This window comes from Haliotis cracherodii, unplaced genomic scaffold (assembly GCF_022045235.1).
Source record: "Haliotis cracherodii isolate W230 unplaced genomic scaffold, xgHalCrac1.p SCAF_5, whole genome shotgun sequence".
Classification (NCBI taxonomy): domain Eukaryota; kingdom Metazoa; phylum Mollusca; class Gastropoda; order Lepetellida; family Haliotidae; genus Haliotis; species Haliotis cracherodii.
This window is the reverse complement of record NW_027266308.1, coordinates 6,623,523-6,648,988: the sequence shown is the minus strand read 5'-3', so window position 1 is coordinate 6,648,988 and position 25,466 is coordinate 6,623,523. Positions and strand designations below refer to the sequence as shown.

The 25,466-nt window shown below is 42.3% G+C and overlaps 2 protein-coding genes across 2 annotated transcripts in view; both read left to right on the top strand.

Annotated features, from left to right (window-relative positions):
- Positions 1–725: 725 nt before the first annotated feature.
- Positions 726–2,899, top strand: LOC139442334 (proline-rich protein 36-like). The gene is made up of 2 exons (XM_071223130.1): positions 726–747; positions 1,284–2,899. The coding sequence occupies exons 1-2, from the start codon at positions 726–728 to the stop codon at positions 2,897–2,899; spliced, it is 1,638 nt and encodes a 545-aa protein (XP_071079231.1).
- A 1,774-nt stretch (positions 2,900–4,673) lies between these two features.
- Positions 4,674–25,466, top strand: part of LOC139443904 (lysosomal cobalamin transporter ABCD4-like) — a 38,143-nt gene continuing 17,350 nt past the window's right edge. The window contains exons 1-9 of the mRNA XM_071224795.1: positions 4,674–4,711; positions 7,587–7,705; positions 7,859–7,986; positions 8,812–8,951; positions 11,564–11,680; positions 13,165–13,290; positions 14,777–14,922; positions 19,091–19,218; positions 22,353–22,444. Coding sequence (XP_071080896.1) covers positions 4,674–4,711; positions 7,587–7,705; positions 7,859–7,986; positions 8,812–8,951; positions 11,564–11,680; positions 13,165–13,290; positions 14,777–14,922; positions 19,091–19,218; positions 22,353–22,444 — 1,034 coding nt within the window. The remainder of the gene's footprint in view (positions 4,712–7,586; positions 7,706–7,858; positions 7,987–8,811; positions 8,952–11,563; positions 11,681–13,164; positions 13,291–14,776; positions 14,923–19,090; positions 19,219–22,352; positions 22,445–25,466) is intronic.

Sequence of the window (25,466 nt, the reverse complement as noted above, 5' to 3'; positions counted from 1 at the left end):
AGACACGTTTGCTAAATACCTAGGACACGAATGCTGGATATGTGAGACATGTATGCTGAATAACTGAGACATGCATGCTAAATAACTGAGACACGTTTGCTGAATACCCGAGACACGTTTGCTGAATACCCGAGACACGAATGTTGGATATGTGAGACATGTGTGCTGAATAACTGAGACATGCATGCTGAATACCCGAGACACGTTTGCTGAATACCCGAGACACGTTTGCTGAATAACTGAGACACGTTTGCTGAATACCCGAGACACGTTTGCTAAATACCTAGGACACGAATGCTGGATATGTGAGACATGTATGCTGAATAACTGAGACATGCATGCTGAATAACTGAGACACGTTTGCTGAATACCCGAGACACGTTTGCTAAATACCCGAGACACGAATGCTGGATATGTGAGACATGTATGCTGAATAACTGAGACATGCATGCTGAATATCTGAGACACGTTTGCTGAAAACCCGAGACACGTTTGCTAAATACATAGGACACGAATGCTGGATATGTGACACATGTATGCTGAATAAATGCGACATGTATGCTGAATAACTGCGACATGTATGCTGAGTAACTGCGACACGTATTCTGAATAACTTCGACACGTGTCACAATAACGTAAACATACTCTGAATTATCGAGATTCATATATGAATCAATCCGGGAACTGTTTCCGTTATCCCCCTCGCGTGTTCCGGCTGCAGCCTGATGCTAAGGTTTGACCCTCAAGGTATCCGAACCCACACTGTTCTGAAAACTCGCTTCATGGGCCGTATATTAACAAAGTGGGTCTATGAAATCTATTATTCATGAATAAAGCTGTGAAAACCCGATTCGTTACATTTGAAGCAAACATACGCAGGACATATAAGTCGAGTCATCTTCTACTGATGACGAATTGAACCAAAATAGTATGGCCTTGTTTGATATGTACTTATATAATTTATGCATAAAGGTGAATGCTATGGTTTAGAATATGAGGACAGTAGTACTGTACACCCTTTAAATTCAATGACATTTTATCCGAAAATACGATACACATACATCAATGTCAGCTAACGTCAAACCTCTCCCAGTTCAGAGTGGGAGAAAGAAAGCAAAATGTCTATACGAGGGCCTCTGGCAATGAATTCACAATACGCTGACTCATTTTCTGTATCCATCGATCAACCTGATTCAGCACAACCGTCCTCATACGCCCATCCATCTACCCGGCAATCAACCTGGCCGACATCTCATTCATCCCTCAATAAGTCCATCCACCAGTGCATCCGTCCCATCACGCCATCCATTCCCGCAATCAACCTGACCGACATCTCATTCATACCTCAATCAGTCCGTCCACCAGTGCATCCGCCCCATCACCCCATCCATTCCCGCAATCAACCTGGCCGACATCTTATTCATACCTCAATCAGTCCATCCACCGGTGCATCCGTCCCATCACGCCATCCATTCCCGCAATCAACCTGACCGACATCTCATTCATACCTCAATCAGTCCATCCACCGGTGCATCCGTCCCATCACGCCATCCATTCCCGCAATCAACCTGGCCGACATCTCATTCATCCTTCAATCAGTCCGTCCACCAGTGCATCCGTCCCATCACGCCATCCGTTCCCGGCAATCAACCTGGCCGACATCTCATTCATCCCTCAATCAGTCCATCCACCAGTGCATCCGTCCAATCACGCCATCCATCTACCCGGTAATCAACCTGGCCAACATCTTATTCATCCCTCAATCAGTCCGTCCACCAGTGCATCCGCCCCATCACGCCATCCATTCCCAGCAATCAACCTGGCCGACATCTCTTTCATACCTCAATCAGTCCGTCCACCAGTGCATCCGTCCCATCACGCCATCCATTCCCGCAATCAACCTGACCGACATCTCATTCATACCTCAATCAGTCCGTCCACCAGTGCATCCGCCCCATCACCCCATCCATTCCCGCAATCAACCTGGCCGACATCTTATTCATACCTCAATCAGTCCATCCACCGGTGCATCCGTCCCATCACGCCATCCATTCCCGCAATCAACCTGACCGACATCTCATTCATACCTCAATCAGTCCATCCACCGGTGCATCCGTCCCATCACGCCATCCATTCCCGCAATCAACCTGGCCGACATCTCATTCATCCTTCAATCAGTCCGTCCACCAGTGCATCCGTCCCATCACGCCATCCGTTCCCGGCAATCAACCTGGCCGACATCTCATTCATCCCTCAATCAGTCCATCCACCAGTGCATCCGTCCAATCACGCCATCCATCTACCCGGTAATCAACCTGGCCAACATCTTATTCATCCCTCAATCAGTCCGTCCACCAGTGCATCCGCCCCATCACGCCATCCATTCCCAGCAATCAACCTGGCCGACATCTCTTTCATACCTCAATCAGTCCGTCCACCAGTGCATCCGTCCCATCACGCCATCCATTCCCGCAATCAACCTGGCCGACATCTCATTCATCCCTCAATCAGTCCGTCCACCAGTGAATCCGCCCCATCACGCCATCCATTCCCGGCAATCAACCTGGCCGACATCTCATTCATCCCTCAATCAGTCCATCCACCAGTGCATCCGTCCAATCACGCCATCCATCTACCCGGTAATCAACCTGGCCAACATCTTATTCATCCCTCAATCAGTCCGTCCACCAGTGCATCCGTCCCATCACGCCATCCATTCCCGCAATCAACCTGGCCGACATCTCATTCATACCTCAATCAGTCATCCACCAGTGTATCCGTCCCATCACGCCATCCATTCCCGGCAATCAACCTGGCCGACATATCATTCATCCCTCAATCAGTCCATCCACCAGTGCATCCGTCCCATCACGCCATCCACTCCCGGCAATCAACCTGACCGACATTCATTTCTCCATCAATCGGTCCGTCCATCCAGTCCATCCTATCCGGGAGGCACGGGTGGCCCAGTCGTCTAAGGCGCCGCGATTCGCTGTGCACAGTTGCGTCCCTTGTGCACGCCAGATACCATTTATTGTGGGTTCGAATCCCGGTTCGCCTCGATTATGTTTCTAGGTTTGTCAGCACCATACCCGTGCTCGTGGAATACTGCAGTTAAACTCAACTCACTCACCATCCTACTCACCACACTTATAAGCATCATCCAATCCACCAACTCAATAATTCTCTACTTATCATACAATCTTAAGGAGAACACACACACCCATGGTCTCATGTTTCCTGATAACGGGCATTCCCCTAGCAGCCCGTAAGTGATCTCTCCTATCAACACACGATACACTGGTCATTGTGACACTTCTCCGTGTCACATTGACCGCTCAGATATCAAGTATAAAGGTCAGTACTGGAGGTCACGAATACACCATGCATAAGATTACAAATGAAAGTAACGGTTAGGCATTCTAGGAGAAAACATACAACTTTATTTTTTTCACGATGTAGATTCTTACACCGTTATGAAGCTATTTTCTTAACAACTTATGGTTGTGCATCAACTTGAACTCGTGTTGTAAAAACACAAATGGATTTTACTCTTTTTGCGCGACATGCAAACTACTTATATAATAACGACGTTAAATATCCCCTACTTCTTAGAAGAAGAAAACTAATGCTACACTTAAGGATTGACTGTATTTTTTTCGGTTTTTTTTATCGATCTCATTTTTGTCTGTTTTGATACATACAGCTACGCGGATTCATACAGTTTGCACATCGGTTTTTCGATTCATACCTCAATGAACCGAAGACAAACATGACGAGATTGATAAACATTCCAGGTGTAGGAATACATACTGTGGGGTGACATGAATCAGGTGATCGTTTAATTTATGCACATAACTTGACATGCCTATACACAGTCAGTAGCCAATCAACGAAGAGCAGGATCAAAACAATGTTCATTGGACCTGTCAGTTAAGACAAGAGGCGAAAAGAACTGCAACAGTCAGACTGTAACGAACCGGAAGAAATATGCCCGGGAGAAGGCGGCTGTTTCAAATAACATGGTCAGTTACCGCCAGCTTCAAACATTACTTCACTGATTACGGTAAAATACAGTTTGAAAAATGCTAGTTAGAAATGAAACCCGAAGACATGAAAGTTGAACCGAGCAGAGCAGGAAAAAAAACCGGGCGAGCCTGCACGTTTGCTGTTTCATTCATTCTCGGCCTTCGGTTTCGAAGGTTTGTTTTGACAATGAATATGCACGAAAGTCGCTAAATGCCCTGTGCATGACGATACACGTGAGCAGAAAGGGAATTCCCTCGACTGTAATATTGGGATAACCCGACATTCCGAAGTAATAAAAGTAGTGCGCCTCGGTGGGCGTGTTTTAATTATTTACATTCATTTGAAGGCAATAACACGTGACCAATTCAGCTAATCAGAATACAGGAATTTCAATGAACACAACGAAAATTTAATTATAACACATTAAATTAATTTTTATCAGACCATCAGAGCATCTAACACCGTATTCCTTCACAATCCCAGCTTGATAACGAACTTCCATTGGAGGATATAAAGTAAACTGTTGTTCTCCCGTGGTTGAATGCCTGATATCCAGATATGTAGAGTATAAATCTCTGATGTATGGAGCCGAATAGCCTCATACCACCACGTGATCCTCTGATACGCCCGTGATCACCTGCACCATGGACCCTGGGCAGACCACACGATGTCGGACGCAGCTGTGAGTTGTTACTGCTCTTCTTGTTATAGGGCGAGTTTACTGTTATCAGTTCTAACCATATGTCTGACTTCATTGCATCCGACTGGGTTGTTGATGTAATAGTAGAGGCAGAAGTTGTAGTTCGTGCCGCAGAGGTTGAAGCAGCTGTAGTAGAGGCAGCAGAGACACTTGCTGAAGCAATATAGCGATTGAGGGAGATTGGCTTAACTCCGCTTTGAATTTCGAATAGTATTTCAGTTACGATGGTTGAAGATTAAGTCCTGGGTCCACTTGCACAAAGCGATCTTAGCGCTAAGATGATCTTAACTCCCATACTTTAACATAGGCTTACAGTAGCGCTAAGATCGCTTTGTGCAAGTGGGCCCTGATCCTAACATAGGAGTGGGTGAGTGAGTGTGGTTTTACGCCGATTTTAACAATGTTCTAGCAAAATCAACCTGGAGACACTAGAAATAGGCTTCACGCATTTCACCCATGTGGGGAATCGAACCCGGGTCATCGGCGTTGCAAGCGAACGCTTTAACCACTAGGCTACCCCACGCCCGCACATAGAACGTATTGCGTAATAATATTGTTGACATTATGTGATGTTAAGGAGGTATATCCACACACAAAATTAAAAAATTGAGCAAATTGTTTCGCCGCGATAGGTCTTTAAAATAAGAATGGATCTGTGGCCTTTAGAAAATGGACACGCTTGAGGAACTTCCACTGATCAAGTCCTTCCACTGATCATCAATGTAGTTATAAGTAAAACAGCAAAGAGGGATGCCCCTGTCTATGCCACTGCGATGTGGTCCACAGCAGAGTTTAGGCATGGCAGGGAGAGCCTTGACGTCGATCCCCGTCCTGGAAAGTCTGTCACGTGACCGATCAGAGTGAGTGAGTGAGTGGGTGTGGTTTTACGCCGCTTTTAGCAATATTCCAGCAATATCACGGCGGGGGACACCAGAAATGGGCTTCACACATTGTACCCATGTCGGAAATCGAACCCAGGTCTTCGGCGTGACGAGCGAACGCTTTAACCACTAGGCTACCCGACCGCCCCTTGACCGAGTGTCATGTCGTTAGCTCGGTAGGCATTTTCCACGAGAGAGTTCATTCCATTGTCAAAGAGGCTTTGGCAATAAGAAAATATCAGCTCGTTAGGCCCCAAATATTATGACATCAGATTAAAAACGCACCAGGCACAACCTTTCTCGTGATAATGTAGCTGTTTGAAGCTGATCCACAAAGGTTCTTGCAACGAATTGTGATTGTGGAAGAAGGCAAATACTGTCCCATGAGCTGTATAGGTTATGGTGTCCTTGTTCTAGGGTGCCGAGGGTGTCATCATTGTCTTCCAAATGGTCAGCCAATAAACGGAAGCATAATTTGCTGCACTTGAAATTAAGACACCGAGGCGTCTCAAGCAGAGGAAAGGTACGCTCTTCCATCAGGACAATGAGCCAGAGGTGAAATGGGGTTTAACGTCGCGTCCAAGATTATTGCACATATATAGCAACGTACATGCACGTGTGTGTGTGTGTGTGGCTGCTTGTACTAGACCGGACTGATGCCGATTTATAGTGCTTGCTCACTGAGATACCATGCCGCAGTTTAACATGAATACCCCACTCAGACACAGTATACTGACTCCGAGCCGACCAGTCCTTGTTTTAGCCCCTTAATGACGAGCGCCAGACAGGGTAACAACAAGTACCATCATTTAACGTCTTTTGGTATGACCCGGCCGGGGATCGAACTCCGGACCTTCCGCTCTCCGGGCGGACGCTCTACCACTAGACCACGGAGGCGGTCCGATGAGCCAGAGCACATATCAGTCATTGTTATAGCTGCAATTCACGAGTGTGTCCATGAATTCATTCAGGACCCATGAAGACATCTTTAGCCGGATTCCATTTCGACCTGAACGATAACGCTACAAGGTGTGGAGAGCTTTTGGGACAGCCAAGAAAAGGACATCTATGAAACAGAGATAAAAGCCCTCCAACACCGTTGGCAAAATTATATCCTCGTGCAAAGAGACTGCTTTGAAAAATTATCATTTTAATGTCTTTAAGTCAAACCTCTACATGTGAGGCGGAGACCCAGGTATATCAAGGCGTGTGCGCTTGGTGAGGCGAATCGTGGCGAATCTTTGATTTGAACCAGCACGCCCAAGGGACGCAACTCTGCACAGCGAATTGTGGCGCCTTAGGCGAATTGGCCACCTGCGCCCCTTCAAGGCAATAGTTAGGGTAGCAGTGGTTGAATAATTATCATAACAACAGTAGAAACAATAATAGTAACATCAGTTTTTGACAGATAATTTTCTTTTTAATTGAGGTGTAAAGGACTTATTTGTATCGATAAAATAGCTTTCATTTTGATATGTATCATGCCTATGTGTCATAATAACAAACTTAAGACTGTTAGCTTTTAAAAATATGGCCGACAGCGGATGAGAAATGGCGGCCAAATTGATACCAAAACATCAAATGTTCGTGGAAAACTTGCAACATAATTTTTCCCTGATCAGTATTTTGCTTATTGCTAAAATTCAACCCCAAAACTTGTTATTTTTCACTTAGACCATATACTATTGGACATTCGTCTGAACCGTGATATCAAATGAAGTTGCTGATGGTGCTGAGGGAATATATTATAGTGATGATGACGATGAACAAGATGATAAGAGTTTAGAATAATAATATGAATGGGTAAAAATGGAAACATTGTGATATCGTTTTCAATACTGAAAAGTCGAAATGGTAACTCTATACTTAAGTAGATGGGCTTTTAGAAATAGAGACGATGCGCCCTAGAGACGACACAGACACAGATGGTATTTATCGACCCTTGACCTTTACGTATGTGTTCTTATACGACACAGGTACAAGTTGGACACAGTTTTCGTCAAGCGACTATGGCGGCTGTTGAAAACCATGTTTCCGACATGGAAACACATCACCACACTACTTACTGTCACCCTTCTCGTCCTCTCAATTCTAGGTAAGAACATTTCCACATCAACAGGACAATAAACATAAAACGAGTTTTAAAAGATGCATTTCAAAGGCTCGATTATACAGTTGTTATTCGTATGGATAATATATACAGAAGCACACTGGGTTAATATGTACGTGTATTTGTATTTCTGCTCAGAGCAAGTCATCATCAACAAGGTTGGGTTCATTGCTAGCGGATACTACGAAGTTCTGGGAAAAAGAGATGGCAGTGGCTTTGCTTCAGAGACGGCCAAATCTGTAGGCTTCATCCTGGCCGAATGTCTGGTACGTGACACAGGATGACCTAGCTATCATTACAGTGAGGAAGGGCACCCACATGTATCGACAAATTTGTCAAAGTCAATTGTTCCTAATACTGAGATATTTGTCAAAGTGGACAGTTGCAGATATCAAGATTTTTTTCAAAGCGATTTGTTGCAAATATCGAGATATTTGTGAAAGTGACCAAACACTTTTGTAATGGTTACCTTTTGTACAGGGTTGGACCGCCAACGTGGTCTAATGGTAGAGTGTCCGCCCGGAGAGCGGAAGCGTCATAGCAAAAGACCTTTAAAGATGGTACTTGTTGTTACCCTGTCTGGCGCTCGGCATTAAGGGGCTGAAACAAGGACTGGTCTGCTCGGAGTCGGTATACTGTGTCTGAGTGGGGTATTCATGTTAAGCTGCGTCATGGTATCTCAGTGAGCTAGCACTATAAATATTCATAGTCCGGAGTAGGACAAGCAGCCACACAAACACATGTCCATGCACGTCGCTATATCAGTGCAATAATCTTGGACACGACCTTAAACCCCATTTCACCTCACCTCACAATGTACAGGGTTACAAACTGTTAATAAAATACCTGGAAATTGTTGTATATGTATTTTCGAAGTACCAAATACACATTGAGTGAGTGAGTGAGTATGGTTTTACGCCGCTTTTAGCAATATTCCAGCAATATCACGGCGGGGGACACCAGAAATGGGCTTCACACATTGTACCCACGTCGGGAATCGAACCCGGGTCTTCAGCGTGACGAGCGAACGCTTTAACCACCAGGCTACCCGACCGCCCAAATACACATTGAACACACCTTTTCCATTTCAGATCTACAGCAGTAAGACATTCGTAGGTTCGTATCTGTACGTAACGTGGCGAGAACTCGTCGGGCGCAACCTACATATGCAGTACTTCCAGGACATCAAATACTACCACGTGGGCATAGGAAGAACACTCATAGATAACCCGTACGTAGCTGTCCACTCCATTGTTAAGTCGTTAGCACAGACTCGTCCTTACCAAGCAACTGACACATCGGAACTCGCTACTGTTCTACTGTCGGATAGCCACAATGGCTAGACTTGACCCTCGTGGAATGGTTCATGCCATAAAAATCCAGCAACCGAACACTAATTAAGACTGGTCGACCTTGTGTTCATGGTCTGGTGAACACAGGTCAATGGCCGCTCATTAACTCAAGATTCACATCTCACTGATTTGATTTATATTATCTCAGTATCCATTTGATATATTTTCTAACTTCAACTGAAACCCGGTCCCGTGATACACGCGTGGCACACGCGTGTGCAACGAGTGACTCACGCGTGCTCAACGGGTTGCACACGCGTGTTCAACAGGTGCTCAACCCATGTGCAACCCGTGTCACATGCGTGTTACACGCGTTCTCAACGCGTGTTAGAGGAATGAACTTTTAGGCAGTAGTGTACGTCCGATGCTGCAAGTATACATTTGGTTCGAATCCTCGATAAAACCCGTTTGTTTTCCTTTGTCGTCCAACTATTTGATTTAATTTGGTACTGGAAAATTCATTACGGCTCAAGATTTACAGCAATAATTGTTCACGGGATATCCTGCAACATGTACAGTAAACTACGGTTATAACGAACTTTAAGGGACTGCTTATTTTAGTTCGTTATAACCGTAGTTCGTTATAAGCATATATACAGCATAACTACAGCAAATAGTCGGGACCAAAAAAGTAAGTTCGTTATATCCGTCAGTTCGTTATAAACGTGTTCGTTATAACCGTAGTTTACTGTATGTCCGAACACCATCATTCGTCTCCGCCTTTCAGAGGAAAACATTGTATTCCTTGCAGCAGTGACCGTAAAATATTTTGTACCCTTTATAAAATACAATGGGAAGCTTTTGGAAGAGAGTCTGACCACAATCCTCAACCATGGATGATCATATGATTGACTATTATTGGTCTCTCAATATTCAGGGACCCGTGGAGATGCGTGGTGGGATAGGTCTTCAGCAACCCATGTTTGCCGTAAAAGGCGACTACGCTTGTCGTAAGAGGCGACTAACGGGATCGGATGGTCAGGCTCGCTGATTTGGTTGATGCATGTCATCGTATCCCAATTGCGTGGATCGATGCTCATGATGTCAATCACTGGATTGTCTAGTCCAGACTCGATTATTTACAGACCGCCGTCATATAGCTGGAATATTGCTGAGTGCGGCGTTAGAAAACAAACAAACAAACAATATTAAGGAGATGACAGTATATCATAGCTTCTCAATAGACTTACGTGGTATCTATAGACTACAGAGTAGAGCTTCTGAATGAAGGTAGGGGCGGTCAGGTAGCCTAGTGGTTAAAGCGTTCGCTCGTCACGCCGAATACCCGGGTTCTATTCCCGATATGGGTACAATGTGTGAAGCCCATTTCTGGTGTCCCCCGCCGTGATATTGCTGGAATATTTCTAAAAGCGGCATAAAACCATACTCACTCACAATTCTGAATGAAGGCAATGCATATTTAAATTATAACAAATCACGTGTTTATTCGTAACATACGTCCAGAAGAATGCCTCAAGGTTTGGCATGCGTCCTTGTATCTTTGTGACTGTTGTCTCTGTTAGTTAAGTAAACTCCATCTTACAACAGCGAGTTCAGACTAGACAGACGTTTGTTTTGTTTGTTGTTTAAAGCCGCTCTCAGCAATATTCCAGCTAATGACGACGGTCTGTAAATATTCGAGTCTGGATCAGACAATCCTGTGATTGAAATAATGAGCTTCGATCCACGCAATTGGGATACGATAACATCTATCAACCAAGTCAGCAAGCCTGACCACCCGATCCCGTTAGTCGCCTCTTACGACAAGCATGGGTTGCTGAAGACCAATTATAACCCGGAATCTTCACGGGACACCCGACATATGTGATTTATGGCATGACAAATGACCAACGCCGTCGGGATACAAGGCACGTCAAGTCAGGTCACCACCCAAGTCACCACCCAAGTCACCACTCAAGTCACCACTCGTCACCATCCAAGTCACCACTCAAGTCACCACCCTAAATTGTCTGGCCCAGACTCAATTATTGACAAACCGCCGTCATATAGCTAGAATATATCTTTGGATGGAGTTAAACAACAAACAAGCAAAACAAACATGACGTATTGGGTCCTGCAAGTGACGACTTGGGTAATTGCTAATCCCAGCCATGTACGTCATGCATGTATTTTTTGTTTCCTTATTGTTCATGTCAATGCAGCTACCGCTATAATACAACCCGTGAAGATCCAGAGAAGAATAGGTCTTCAGCTTGTCAACCCATGCTTGTCGTATGAGGCGACTAACGGGATCGGGTGGTCAGACTCGCTGACTTGGTTGTTGCATGTCACCGTATCCCAGTTGCGTGTCAATCACTGGATTGTCTGGTCCAGACTCGATCATTCACAGACGACCGCAGCTGGAATATTGCTGAGTGCGGCGTTAAACAAAAAAACCCAAAAAACTACTGTGATACAACCGTTGCATTGCTTAATGGTATATACTCACTCACTCACTCACTCATTCACTCACTCACTCTCTATTCTATAGTGACCAGCGGCTGACCCAGGATACTGACCGTCTATGTAACCTCTTCAGTCATATTTTCATTAACATCGTCATCACCCCTGCCGTCATCATCTACTACACTTACGACGCTGCGAAAAGGTCAGTTTATGAAGATTCACTAGTTAGCTTACCAGTTAGTTATTGCCCAGTCGTCTAAGACTCCCATATTCGCTGTGCAGAGTTGCGTTCCAGAAACCTATGGTCGTAGTTTCTAGGTTTGTCAGCTGCCAGGCGGCGATATGACTGAAATACTGCTCGGATTCAGAAGGGTGTATCACCACTCACTCACTATTTAGAGAACGACTGACGAGCGGGAGACTTTTAACCATATTTCACGAAGATAGTATGTCAAAATGAGAAATATACCCATGGTAACCGTGTGTCAAAATGAGAACCGTACCATGGTAGCCTTATTTTAAAATGAGAAACGTATCTAGATAACCGTGTGTCAAAATCGGAACAATAAAATGGTAACCGCGTGTCCAAATAAGAAACATACCCATGGTAGCCGAGTGTGAACAATTGCAAACATACTCAGAAAAGTAGTTACCCAAATCAGAAACATACCATGGTAACCGTATGTCCAAATCAGAAACATGGTTACCCAGGTAACCGTGTGTCCAAATCAGAAACATGGCTGCCCAGGTAACCGTGTGTATAAGTCAGAACAATAGTTACCTAGGTAACCGTGTGTATAAGTCAGAACCATAGTTACCCAGGTAACCGTGTGTATAAATCAGAACCATAGTTACCCAGGTAACCGTGTGTATAAATCAGAAACATAGCTGCCCAGGTAACCGTGTGTATAAGTCAGAACCATAGTTACCCAGGTAACCGTGTGTATAAATCAGAATCATAGTTACCCAGGTAACCGTGTGTATAAATCAGAACCATAGTTACCCAGGTAACCGTGTGTATAAATCAGAACCATAGTTACCCAGGTAACCGTGTGTATAAATCAGAAACATAGCTGCCCAGGTAACCGTGTGTATAAGTCAGAACCATAGTTACCCAGGTAACCGTGTGTATAAATCAGAACCATAGTTACCCAGGTAACCGTGTGTATAAATCAGAACCATAGTTACCCAGGTAACCGTGTGTATAAATCAGAACCATAGTTACCCAGGTAACCGTGTGTATAAATCAGAAACATATTTGAAATAACGAGGAATTAATCGAAGTAATGAGAAAACACTTTATTTTAAGGATAAGGATCCATCTTGGCCCACTTAAAATGTCCCATTTTAAACTGACGGGAAACTTCTGTCAAGTACTTAAGAATAACTAAAAAATACGAAATTCTAATGGTGCCACTTTGGTAGCATAAATTTATTTTAAGTCGAAGTTTCTTTTCACTTCAATTATTTGTTTATGTTTTCGCTATTTCAAGGTGGTTTTTTTTGTTAATTCGATTATATTGTAATTTCAATTATTTTCTTGTTACTTCGATTATTTTCTCGTTACTGCGATTATTTTCTCGTAATTTTGCGAATCATTTGTCGTTATTTCAAGTTTATCTAAACAACAATAACAATAATAATATGATATATATGATAATGTCTATTCCTAATTCTGTGTGGCAGCACTGGGTACAGTGGACCTGTGGGTGTGATAATACTGTTTGCAGCAACGACGACAGTCAACTACTTCCTCATGACCCCTATTGTCAACATCTTCTACCAGCAGGAGAAGCGAGAAGGGGACTTCAGGTGAGGTGCACAGTAGTAAAAACAAGGCGGAGACACCGATTGTAACCATCACAAACACATGCCTTTGCAAGTCAGTTGTTCACCTGAAAAAACATAGGAACATATAGTTCAAGTCAAGATAGAAAATTGCGTCGGATATCAGTCTTGTGTCACTAATGCGTCAAATTGCGAAATGTCATCCACATGTCTACCATAACACTCTTTGGAAGTGTAGCAGGGCGTGGAGTCATCCCTAACGGGGTTAACCTCTTTGGTCATGTGGACAAGGCGTCCGACCTCGGATCAGAAGATCCGTGGTTCGAATCCCATTACGGGACTCGGAAATTTTATGGCCGTTACATTGGCGCTCAACGTGGGGCTGAGCACGTTCATATTAGATTTGAGCAAAATAAGCCTCTGTTCCCTACTATGCGGCCCCATGTACCCCGAAGGATAATGCTACAACTTAAATTGTCACTCTGAATCTTTATGCATAGATCTAAATATGGAACAGACGAGGCGGTCTCACTGGCCTCCTCGATTTTTAGTTCTGGTGGGTAAATCCACCAAAGGAAATTGGCTATTTGATGGTAATGGAACAATCAATATGGTTGAAGCTTTGGTTAAACTTCTTGGCCCCATTACCTTCTTTTGACTTTGCCAGTCTGAGCAGAAATTCCAATTCATAAGCATTAAGAAACAGATCAGCAAGGAGGGAAGCACAGTTAGTGACCATGGGGATGCTCGCGTTTTGCCTTAATGTCTTATGTTTTCTCAAAAATGAATCAGTTCAGCAGTTGTATTTTGTTCAGGTTCGATCTTAAAGCAGCTCTCACACTTTGCCGAGGTGGTTGCCGAGCTCTTCCGAGCCTAAGTCGGTGAGGACTCGGGAAGAGACTATATATGTACGAGTATCATACGAGTACGCTACGAGTGTGTTACGAGCGCCATAGGAGTCCAACAGGAGTCCAATTAAGAGTTGCATACGAGCACAATGATCTCGATACGAGCTGTACGAGTTTGGTACGACTTTGGTAGGAGGTGGCTACGAGCTGCTAAATAATTCGGCGGGAATAACACTCGTATAGTTCGTATTAGACTCGGTCAACTCGGCAATATATTTTGCAGACGATCCTCATACGAGTTTTGTAAGAGCACCACGAGGTCGCCACGGAGGTACTACGAGTAGGACGAGTGTGTAACGAGTTTCGTAGGAGTTGGCTTGCGGCCTGACTGTTTTGAGCAGTTCCAAAACGCTCGTAGATCAGTACGAGTTATCCCGAGTTACCCCGAGTTTAGGACGACCTCGCTACGAGCTCCATACGAGTACCCCCGAGTCAGCTCGGGTCCATACTTGGGACGCAACTAGGCAAAGTGCGAGAGCCCCTTAAATCATCGTGTCTGGCCATAGATACAAAAATGTCCTTGGTGCAAAAACAGGTTTACTCATTTGTATGTAATAAACCAATGCGTTTGTATCATTGCTTGTTCCGTCTAATTTCTTCAGGTTTAAGCATATGCATATCCGCATTAACTCGGAACCGGTTGCGTTCTACAAAAGTGGAGAGCTGGAGCGGGAGCGAGCGGACAACAGACTGAGGAAACTTCTGAACACCCAGTCCTCTCTAATAAGGAGGCAATATGCCCTCAACGGTTAGTGAGACTATGGTGTAAGAATCTGCATAGAGGTGAGGTGAGGTGAGGTGAGGTGAGGTGAAATGGGGTTTAACGTCGCGTCCAAGATTGTTGCACTTATGTTGCGACGTGCATGTGTAAGAGTGAATATTATCCTACCCTCATTTTTATCCCGGGGATGAAATTCCCCCGAGATAATATTTAGGTAGGATATAATCCTTGCTTACACATGCACAGTGTGTGTGTTTGTGAGTTTGTGCGTGCGTGTGTGCGTGTGTGTATGCGTGCGTGCGTGCATGTGTGTGTGTCTGTGGCTGCTTGTACTAGTCGGGACTGATGCCGATTTACAGTGCTAGCCCACTGAGATACCATGCCGCTTAATACCCCACTCAGACACAGTATACTGACTCCGAGCCGACCAGTCCTTGTTTTAGCCCCTTGATGCCAGGCGCCAGACAGGGTAACAACAAGTACCACCTTTTAACGTCCTTTAGGCTAATACTACTCCCTAATAGCGCTTTGAGCATGCCCATGAGCGGTGGGGAAATATGTGCAATATAAATAGCCTACTATTATTATTATTATTATTATTATTATTATTATTTTAACTCCTGTTATATCTATTCTTCGCCAAAAGAAACGTGAACCATAGAAACATATCGAAAAGTATGTACGTAAAAAAGAGATGTTTCCAGTGAGTACCAATTAATGACAAAATCAGTCTCGTGTTATTCTTTATTCTTATCAGGATATACTACACGTGATTTCCAAACTTTACACGCTAATCCTGTACGAGACAAATAGTGGATTTCAAGTCATGGATCTATGACCTCACATGTGATGCGTTTCATGAGCGTCGGTTTACACAACATACCAGTATGTTCGTTTGTACAATCTAAAATCTCTTGAATATGAGTGATACTTGATACATTAGTCAACATGAATGGTATTCGCGTTTCTTTTGTCGGTGAGTATAGATATTACACATCGATTCCTTATTCACCACCTGCTATATAGATATAACACATCGACTCCCTATTCACCACCTGCTATTAGATATAATACATCGACTCCTTATTCACCACCTGCTATTTAGATACAATACATCGAGTCTATAATCACCACCTGCTATTTAGATACAATACATCGGGTCAATAATCACCACCTGCTATTTAGATATAATACATCGACTCTATAATCACCAGCTGCTATTTAGATATTACACATCGACTCCCCATTCACCACCTGCTATATAGATACAATACATCGACTCCCCATTCACCACCTGCTATATAGATACAATACATCGACTCCTTACTCATCAACTGCAATATAGATATAGCACATCAACTCCTTACTCACCACCTGCTATATAGATATAGCACATCAACTCCTTACTCACCAACTGCTATATAGATATAGCACATCAACTCCTTACTCACCAACTGCTATATAGATATAGCACATCAACTCCATACTCACCAACTGCTATGTAGATATAGCACATCAACTCCTTACTCACCACCTGCTATATAGATATAGCACATCAACTCCTTACTCACCAACTGCTATGTAGATATAGCACATTCACTCCTTACTCACCACCTGCTATATAGATATAGCACATCAACTCCTTACTCACCAACTGCTATGTAGATATAGCACATCAACTCCTTACTCACCAACTGCTATGTAGATATAGCACATCAACTCCTTACTCACCACCTGATATATAGATATAGCACATCAACTCCTTACTCACCAACTGCTATGTAGATATAGCACATCAACTCCATACTCACCAACTGCTATGTAGATATAGCACATTCACTCCTTACTCACCAACTGCTATATAGATATAGCACATCAACTCCTTACTCACCAACTGCTATATAGATATAGCACATCAACTCCATACTCACCAACTGCTATGTAGATATAGCACATCAACTCCTTACTCACCACCTGCTATATAGATATAGCACATCAACTCCTTACTCACCAACTGCTATGTAGATATAGCACATTCACTCCTTACTCACCACCTGCTATATAGATATAGCACATCAACTCCTTACTCACCAACTGCTATGTAGATATAGCACATCAACTCCTTACTCACCACCTGCTATATAGATATAGCACATCAACTCCTTACTCACCACCTGCTATATAGATATAGCACATCAACTCCTTACTCACCAACTGCTATGTAGATATAGCACATTCACTCCTTACTCACCACCTGCTATATAGATATAGCACATCAACTCCTTACTCACCAACTGCTATGTAGATACAATACATCGACTCCTTATTTACCATCTGCTATTTAGATATAACACATTGACTCCTTACCTACCACCTGCTATTTAGATATAACACATCGACTCCTTATTTACCATCTGCTATATAGATATAACACATCGACTCCTTATTTACCACCTGCTATTTAGATATAACACATCGACTCCTTATTTACCATCTGCTATATAGATATTACACATCGACTCCTTACTCACCACCCGCTATTTAGATATAACACATCGACTCCTTATTTACCATCTGCTATATAGATATAACACATCGACTCCTTATTTACCACCTGCTATTTAGATATAACACATCGACTCCTTATTTACCATCTGCTATATAGATATAACACATCGACTCCTTATTTACCACCTGCTATATAGATATAACACATCGACTCCTTATTTACCATCTGCTATATAGATATAACACATCGACTCCTTATTTACCATCTGCTATTTAGATATAACACATCGACTCCTTACCTACCACCTGCTATTTAGATATAACACATCGACTCCTTATTTACCATCTGATATATAGATATTACACATCGACTCCTTACTCACCACCCGCTATTTAGATATAACACATCGACTCCTTATTTACCATCTGCTATTAAGATATAAAAATCGACCCCTTACCTACCACCTCCTATTTGGATCTTTTACAGATACTACTCTTTTATCATATAATAGGTAGGTTTCTCGGCAGGATAAAGCCAACGGATAAAAACGATATCCATTGGGGTCATATGCGGATAGAGATGCAAATATCAAAGGTCAAGTAGGGTCTACTTTCACTGTTTATAAACAAACATGGCGTCGCCCTCGTCATTCGGGGATCGTGTCAGAATTAAACCATCGGCAATCGGGATAAACTACAGGGATAATTGCTATCATTATTAAGACACAGTCTTATATACTGTAAAATCAGTGTCTAACTGTGACGTAGATAAGGTATTTTATAAGTTTTGGCGACTTTGGAGATATAAATTTCGAAACAATTTTGCGAGGGCACGAGGCCTAGCCAAGCGGGATCAGTAGCCATGTCTGTGCTTGTAGACCTCTGCGGCTTGAAACCTTCTCCACAAATTAAAATAGTTGGATTTGGCCGAAATATATGTGAATTGTTACCTTGTTTCGTTTTGTCGCTGTGTGTACATCTGACTACACTTCTTACGTTATGACAGGACAGACCGACTGTCAACAAGGTCTGAACGTGGCCGTGACGTCTCAGAGACTAGGGTTAGAGTACCTTCCCTTTGACAAAGGGCAGTTACTCTAGCGAACAGACCGATGGATTGCCACAAAAGGCAATTAAAAACAATTGTTGTTTTGCGTTTATGTTGCTTCGGCTCTGTATAAGAAATAGATTTCAGTTGGAACTATATTGGCTGCTGTCACTGTCCGACTGACACGTCACTTACCCTCTGACGTAATAAATATTAATGCGCGCATTGCAGGAAAACTCGCAATGTTTCGGTTATGTTTGTGAGAGAGGGAAAGCGATTTTTAAGCACAGAATTAAAGAATGACAATATATGATAAAGAGGTTATCACGCTCGTGTGTTTGGGGATGGTAAATATCCTGTATTAGGAATAAACACTATGTATTTAGCTCGCCAAGGCTCGCTAAATACAATGTTTATTCCTAATGCAGGATACTTACCATCCCCAAACACACTCTCGTGAAAACCTCTATTGCTCAGCTCCCGCTAGTTAGATATAACACATCAACGTCTTTATCGTGCACAGACACATATGTATTACCAACGCCTTGATAAATATCTATCTCATATCAATAAAGCACCAACATGCAGAAATGTCGAACATTGTGTGAGGTTGCTACGAAATGGTAAATACGGTTGCAGTTCCCATCTCCATCTTCGACAACATGTACCTATCCACCATCCTCAGCTACATCGCCATCTGGTTCCCCATCTTCCACGGCGTCTACGACAACCTCTCCGCCGTCGACCTCTCATCATTTATCAGCAAGGTAGGGGGATGCTCTTTGTGTGGACATGCGTTTAACGTAATCTATTGTGTCTGCCCCTTCCTGACTCAACTGACCCTGTTTTCTTTATGCATATGGATATGGAATTTCTTCTTGACAAAATCAAAGACAAGGGAATTTAGCCAAGAATTGCAACTTTAGCTTCAGGTATTTATCAATGATCTGATGTCGTTCAATAATGGTGAAACATGATTTACCCACCCACCTAGTTAGTAATAAAAGAAACCAGTGAAAACACCTCATCTGTTTTATATTTAGATCTATGCATAAACATTCAGAGTGCCAAATATCTAGCCTCATACGACTCTTGCTGAAAAGTGGCTTGACAACATTCAAGGCCTTAGACTCAAGGTTTTCAAAACTTAGACGCATCAGTGAGAAAAATGATGTCCGATGCAATTATCTATTTTGACTTGTGATATGTATCCCTATGTTTTTGAAGGTGAAACGTTGACTTGCCTTTGCATGTGTTTGTGAAGGAGTGCCACCGGTGAGACACCTTTTCGCGAACACCTGGTATCAACACTATTTGATAGTGATTCAGAAACGCATGCTTGTGATAAAGTTGGAATCGTACAATGGTTTTGTCGCTTTTAATCAAGAGTTAACTCAAAACAAGGTTTATTTGATGCCTAATTATGAGTGTTTTCTAAACACATGCTTATGATATGGACAGAATCGTACAATGGATTTTGTGTGAGGTATTTTAGTAAAATATTCATATGGGGAGGGTCACTTTGTTGTGTCCTTATTTGGTACTGGTAGGATGTAAATGTGACCTCGTGTTTACATCGACATCCATGTTATTAGTAGATCATGCTGATGATCATTCTGTTTGCAGATGGTCGTAAGAAAAACGCACGACATTCTGTTTGCAGATGGTCGTAAGAAAAACGCACGACATTCTGTCTGCAGATGGTCGTAAGAAAAACGCAAGACATTCTGTTTGCAGATGGTCGTAAGAAAAACGACGACATTCTGTTTGCAGATGGTCGTAAGAAAAACACAAGACATTCTGTTTGCAGATGGTCGTAAGAAAAACATAAGACATTCTGTTTGCAGATGGTCGTAAGAAAAACGCAAGAAATTCTGTTTGCAGATGGCCGCGAGGAAAACACTAGACATTCTGTTTGCAGATGGTCGTAAGAAAAACGCAAGACATTCTGTTTGCAGATGGCCGCGAGGAAAACACTAGACATTCTGTTTGCAGATGGTCGTAAGAAAAACACAAGACATTCTGTTTGCAGATGGCCGCGAGGAAAACACCAGACATTCTGTTTGCAGATGGTCGTAAGAAAAACGCAAGACATTCTGTTTGCAGATGGCCGCGAGGAAAACACTAGACATTCTGTTTGCAGATGGTCGTAAGAAAAACGCAAGACATTCTGTTTGCAGATGGCCGCGAGGAAAACACTAGACATTCTGCTTGCAGATGGTCGTAAGAAAAACGCAAGACATTCTGTTTGCAGATGAACGTAAGAAAAACACAAGACATTCTGTTTGAAGATGGTTGTAAGAAAAACACAAGACATTCTGTTTGCAGATGGTCGTAAGAAAAACGCAAGTCATTCTGCTGCAGATGGCCGCGAGGAAAACACTAAACATTCTGTTTGCAGATGGTCGTAAGAAAAACACCAGACATTCTGTTTGCAGATGGTCGTAAGAAAAACGCAAGACATTCTGTTTGCAGATGGCCGCGAGGAAAACACTAGACATTCTGTTTGCAGATGGTCGTAAGAAAAACGCAAGACATTCTGTTTGCAGATGGCCGCGAGGAAGACACTAGACATTCTGTTTGCAGATGGTCGTAAGAAAAACGCAAGACATTCTGTTTGCAGATGGCCGCGAGGAAAACACTAGACATTCTGTTTGCAGATGGTCGTAAGAAAAACGCAAGACATTCTGTTTGCAGATGGCCGCGAGGAAAACACTAGACATTCTGTTTGCAGATGGTCGTAAGAAAAACGCAAGACATTCTGTTTGCAGATGGCCGCGAGGAAAACACTAGACATTCTGTTTGCAGATGGTCGTAAGAAAAACGCAAGACATTCTGTTTGCAGATGGTGGCACGGAAAACACTAGACATTCTGTTTGCAGATGGTCGTAAGACAAACACAAGACATTCTGTTTGCAGATGGCCGCGAGGAAGACACTAGACATTCTGTTTGCAGATGGTGGCACGGAAAACACAAGACATTCTGTTTGTAGATGCTGGCACGGAAAACAAGACATTCTGTTTACAGATGGTCGCACGGAAAACACAAGATATTCTGTTTGCAGATGGACGTAAGAAAAACACAAGACATTCTGTTTGAAGATGGTCGTAAGGAAAACACCAGACATTTTGTTTGCAGATGCTGGCACGGAAAACACAAGACATTATGTTTGCAGAAAGTCACATGGTAACAGAATGTAACTGCTGATGATATAGTATAAATAACCTGATTCGCGTGTGATGTTATCAATACGTTTATGGAATCGTTGGCAGTTTATGGGATCCGACTACGAAACATGTTGATCTTTGTAGACTCAAACAATATCAAATAATCTATTAACATTGCCCATTTTATCCAAATGCAATTGTCTTTGTTAGTCTGACATGTGGGGTCACATGAATATGCTTGTTTGTCTGGTAAACACTTCCTTTGAAGGAATATGCACATTATATCAAATTACAAATACATGTATTACTATAGTGACGACCTTTAATATCTTTAGATTATATCATTCATATCTGGGGCACTCTTTGTTTCTGGGGGGGGGTGTCGGGTAGCCTAGTGGTTAAAGCGTTCGCTCGTCACGCCGAAGACCCGGGTTCGATTCCCGACATGGGTACAATGTGTGAAGCCCATTTCTTGTGTCCCCCGCCGTGATATTGCTGGAATATTTCTAAAATCGGCGTAAAACCATACTCACTCACTCAATCACTCTGTGGGGCGGTCGGGTAGCCTAGTGGTTAAAGCGTTCGCTCGTCACGCCGAAGACCCGGGTTCGATTCCCGACATGGGTACAATGTGTGAAGCCCATTTCTTGTGTCCCCCGGCGGGATCTTGCTGGAATATTGCTAAAATCGGTGTAAAACCATACTCACTCACTCTTTGTTTCTGTATTTCTAGAATGCCTTTGTCGTTGGTTACATGGTAAGCAGTTTCCAGAGTCTTGTTGACATCTCTGCCAAGATGGCGGATCTCGCGGGAGTCACACACAGGTACGACTCATAATGTTTTATGCCAGACTACGTCACAGGGGTGGTGGGGTTAAAGCGTTCGCTCGTCGCGCCGGAGGCCCGGGTTCGACTCCCAACATGGGTACAATGTTTGAAGCCCCTATCTGGTGTCCCCCCAGCCGTGATATTGCTGGAATATTTCTAAAAGCGGCGTAAAACCATACTCACTTACTCCTTACGTCACAAACCCAGGAATGAATGTATTTTGTAACATTGTCTACAAATACCAGATATATAAACATGACTACACACACAAGATATAAACAAAAACATTTCTTAGTCGAAAGAGACATTGTGTAAATATTTTATCGGTAACAAAATTAGGTGCATGTTAATAAACACTTAATAAGGCTTAATGTTATGTATAATTGTTGCAATCTAAATGAATCGATATTTTTGCTTCGCCCTAATTATATTTTATTAGTTATTTCATTTTGTTTTGTAACAAAAAGATAATGAAATTATGAAAACATTTACAACAATCATTTAAAAAACAATATTATTATTATGTTTATTTTTACTATAAATTAAATATTTTATATCATCTCTTTTAAATACAATGTTGAACTCATTTTAGCAGTTACTATATTCTTTATTTCTGAGTTAAGTTTTGTTCATCCTCGACAGGCAAAACAGTCCAAAACAACTGGTTATACCACACATACATATCCCCAAATAAATGAGTTAGTGAATGAGCGAGTTTGAGTTTACGCCGCTTTTAGCAATATACCAGCAATATCACGGCGGGGGACACCAGAAATGGGCTTCACACATTGTACCCATGTCGGGAATCGAACCCGGGTTTTCAGCGTGACGAGCGAACGCTTTAACCACTAGGCTACCCGACCGCCCCCACATATAAATGAAACCGCAACATGCTAACACCTGTGCCTTGTAGTGACAATAGTAACAACATTGTGGTGGCGTCCTGGTTCATACCTCTGTCTATTACATACATTCCGAAGTAATAGTACGTAAATGGTTTGGTTTGGTTTGTTGTTTTACGCCGCTCTCAGCAATGACCCAGCTATATGACGGAGGTCTGTATATAATAATGCAATTGGGATTGATGCCACGCATCAACCAAGTCAGCGAGCCTGACCACCTGATCCCGTTAGTCGCCTTTTACTACAAGCATAGTCGTCTTTTACGGCAAGTATGGGTTGCTGAAGACCTATTCTACCCCGGATCTTCACGGGCCAATCCGTGAATGAATAGACGAAGATGGACAACATATGTTAATGGTCAACTCTGAAGATATTTCTTTTTAATTAGATTTTGATTAATATAGCTCCAGACTAGGTAAGAAATTTAGTAAGTGTAAGAAAAGAACTGATAGATGAAACTATATCTACGTGTTTGTCATCAGATATATCGGAATTGCTGCATTCATGTTTAAACTAGAGACGTAGCAATATAGTCATTGATCAATTGTTCTGAATAAATGCCACAGACAATTAAAGTGCATGAAGAGATCTGTCATCGTTAATATGATTCCATGTATTAGAAACTATTGGTTTGCTTCTAACTTGTCAATAGACTGTTTTACAAACTTAAACTACGCAAATTCAACGGTCAACCAAGGTCAAAGTAGACACAATTTATGGATAACAACGTCTTTAAGATTATTTATTTTTTGTTGCTGCATATTAACCCCGGGTTTGCACATTATAACATTTATTATGTAAATTGCAAAATGATATAAAGATAAAACATAACATTAGATAGTAAATAGTTTATGACACAATGAAAAATTTATATAATAGTAAATTCTGGAACTTCAGATGGCTGTAAACGTTGTACGGTCATTGTTGCAAAGATACGTTGACAGATGAAAGCATCAAGCCGGCGGTAAATGACGCCATTAGCACGTTATTAAAGGGTTCAGTGCGTGTTTGGGGACAAATGTTCTAAAAAGAGCATTGTATTCAAGGTAAGCGTTAAGTGCAAATTCGGTGACGGTTAACTGACACTTTCAGGTCGGTATATCATTCGCTAAAACAAGACAACTGACGTTTTACATGAGAACGCGACCTATACTTTACGTATGCAGTTTTTTTTGCAGTTCGTGTCAACTTTTTTCACAGAAGTTGACACCGAACAGGTATCTGGCACAGGTAATTAGATGTTATTAAAATAGATACGAAGTACTGCTTTAGGGTGCATGTAATCATTAATGATTGCTAACTTTTGGCCCCATCATTTATATTTTTCTGACATTAATGATAATATGTCTGTTCAAAATACCAGATTTCTGTTTTAAAGTGTTATTTCTGAACATGCAATGTTAATCACCTGTCAAAACTCTTTTTTAACCGTTACAGCAAAAACAAAAAACATCAGGTGCCACATTCTGAACAGTAGCCACTTCTTTTGATGTTAAACCTTCAGGAACACATAACTGTCTATGGAACACATTTGAAACGCCTCAGGTCATCCCCAAAGGGGATACGTACTGAAAATTGCCTTCAAAATCATTTCGAGGTTTTGTGATGACTGTAATGTGATTTGAGATATATATATAAGTACACATAGGGTTAGATCCATCAATATATTTTCAACACATTTCCTTTTTACGCTATGGAATTTGTTTCGGCAGATAATCGAGATTGATTATTATATGGCGTTTGAACTTTCTGCACTTAACATGACGAGTTTACGTAAGAAATTATGTATGAGTTCAGGATATTTCTCTTTGAATGGGTGCAGATCGCTCCATGTGTTCATAATCGTGTCACGGTAAAAGGAAAAGGTCCCCAGAACTCTACGAAACACGCTTAATCATATGTTTCAGTATAAAACACGCTTAATCATATGCCGAAGACCGAAGAAAAGAAAACGCATAATTATATCCTGAATATGAAACACGCATTATCATATTTTTCAGCATGAAGCACGCTTTATCGTACGTTGAAGTATGTAACACACTTTATCATTTGCTGAACGAAACATACTTATCATATGCTGAAGTATGAAATGCGCTTTATCATATGCTAAAGTATGA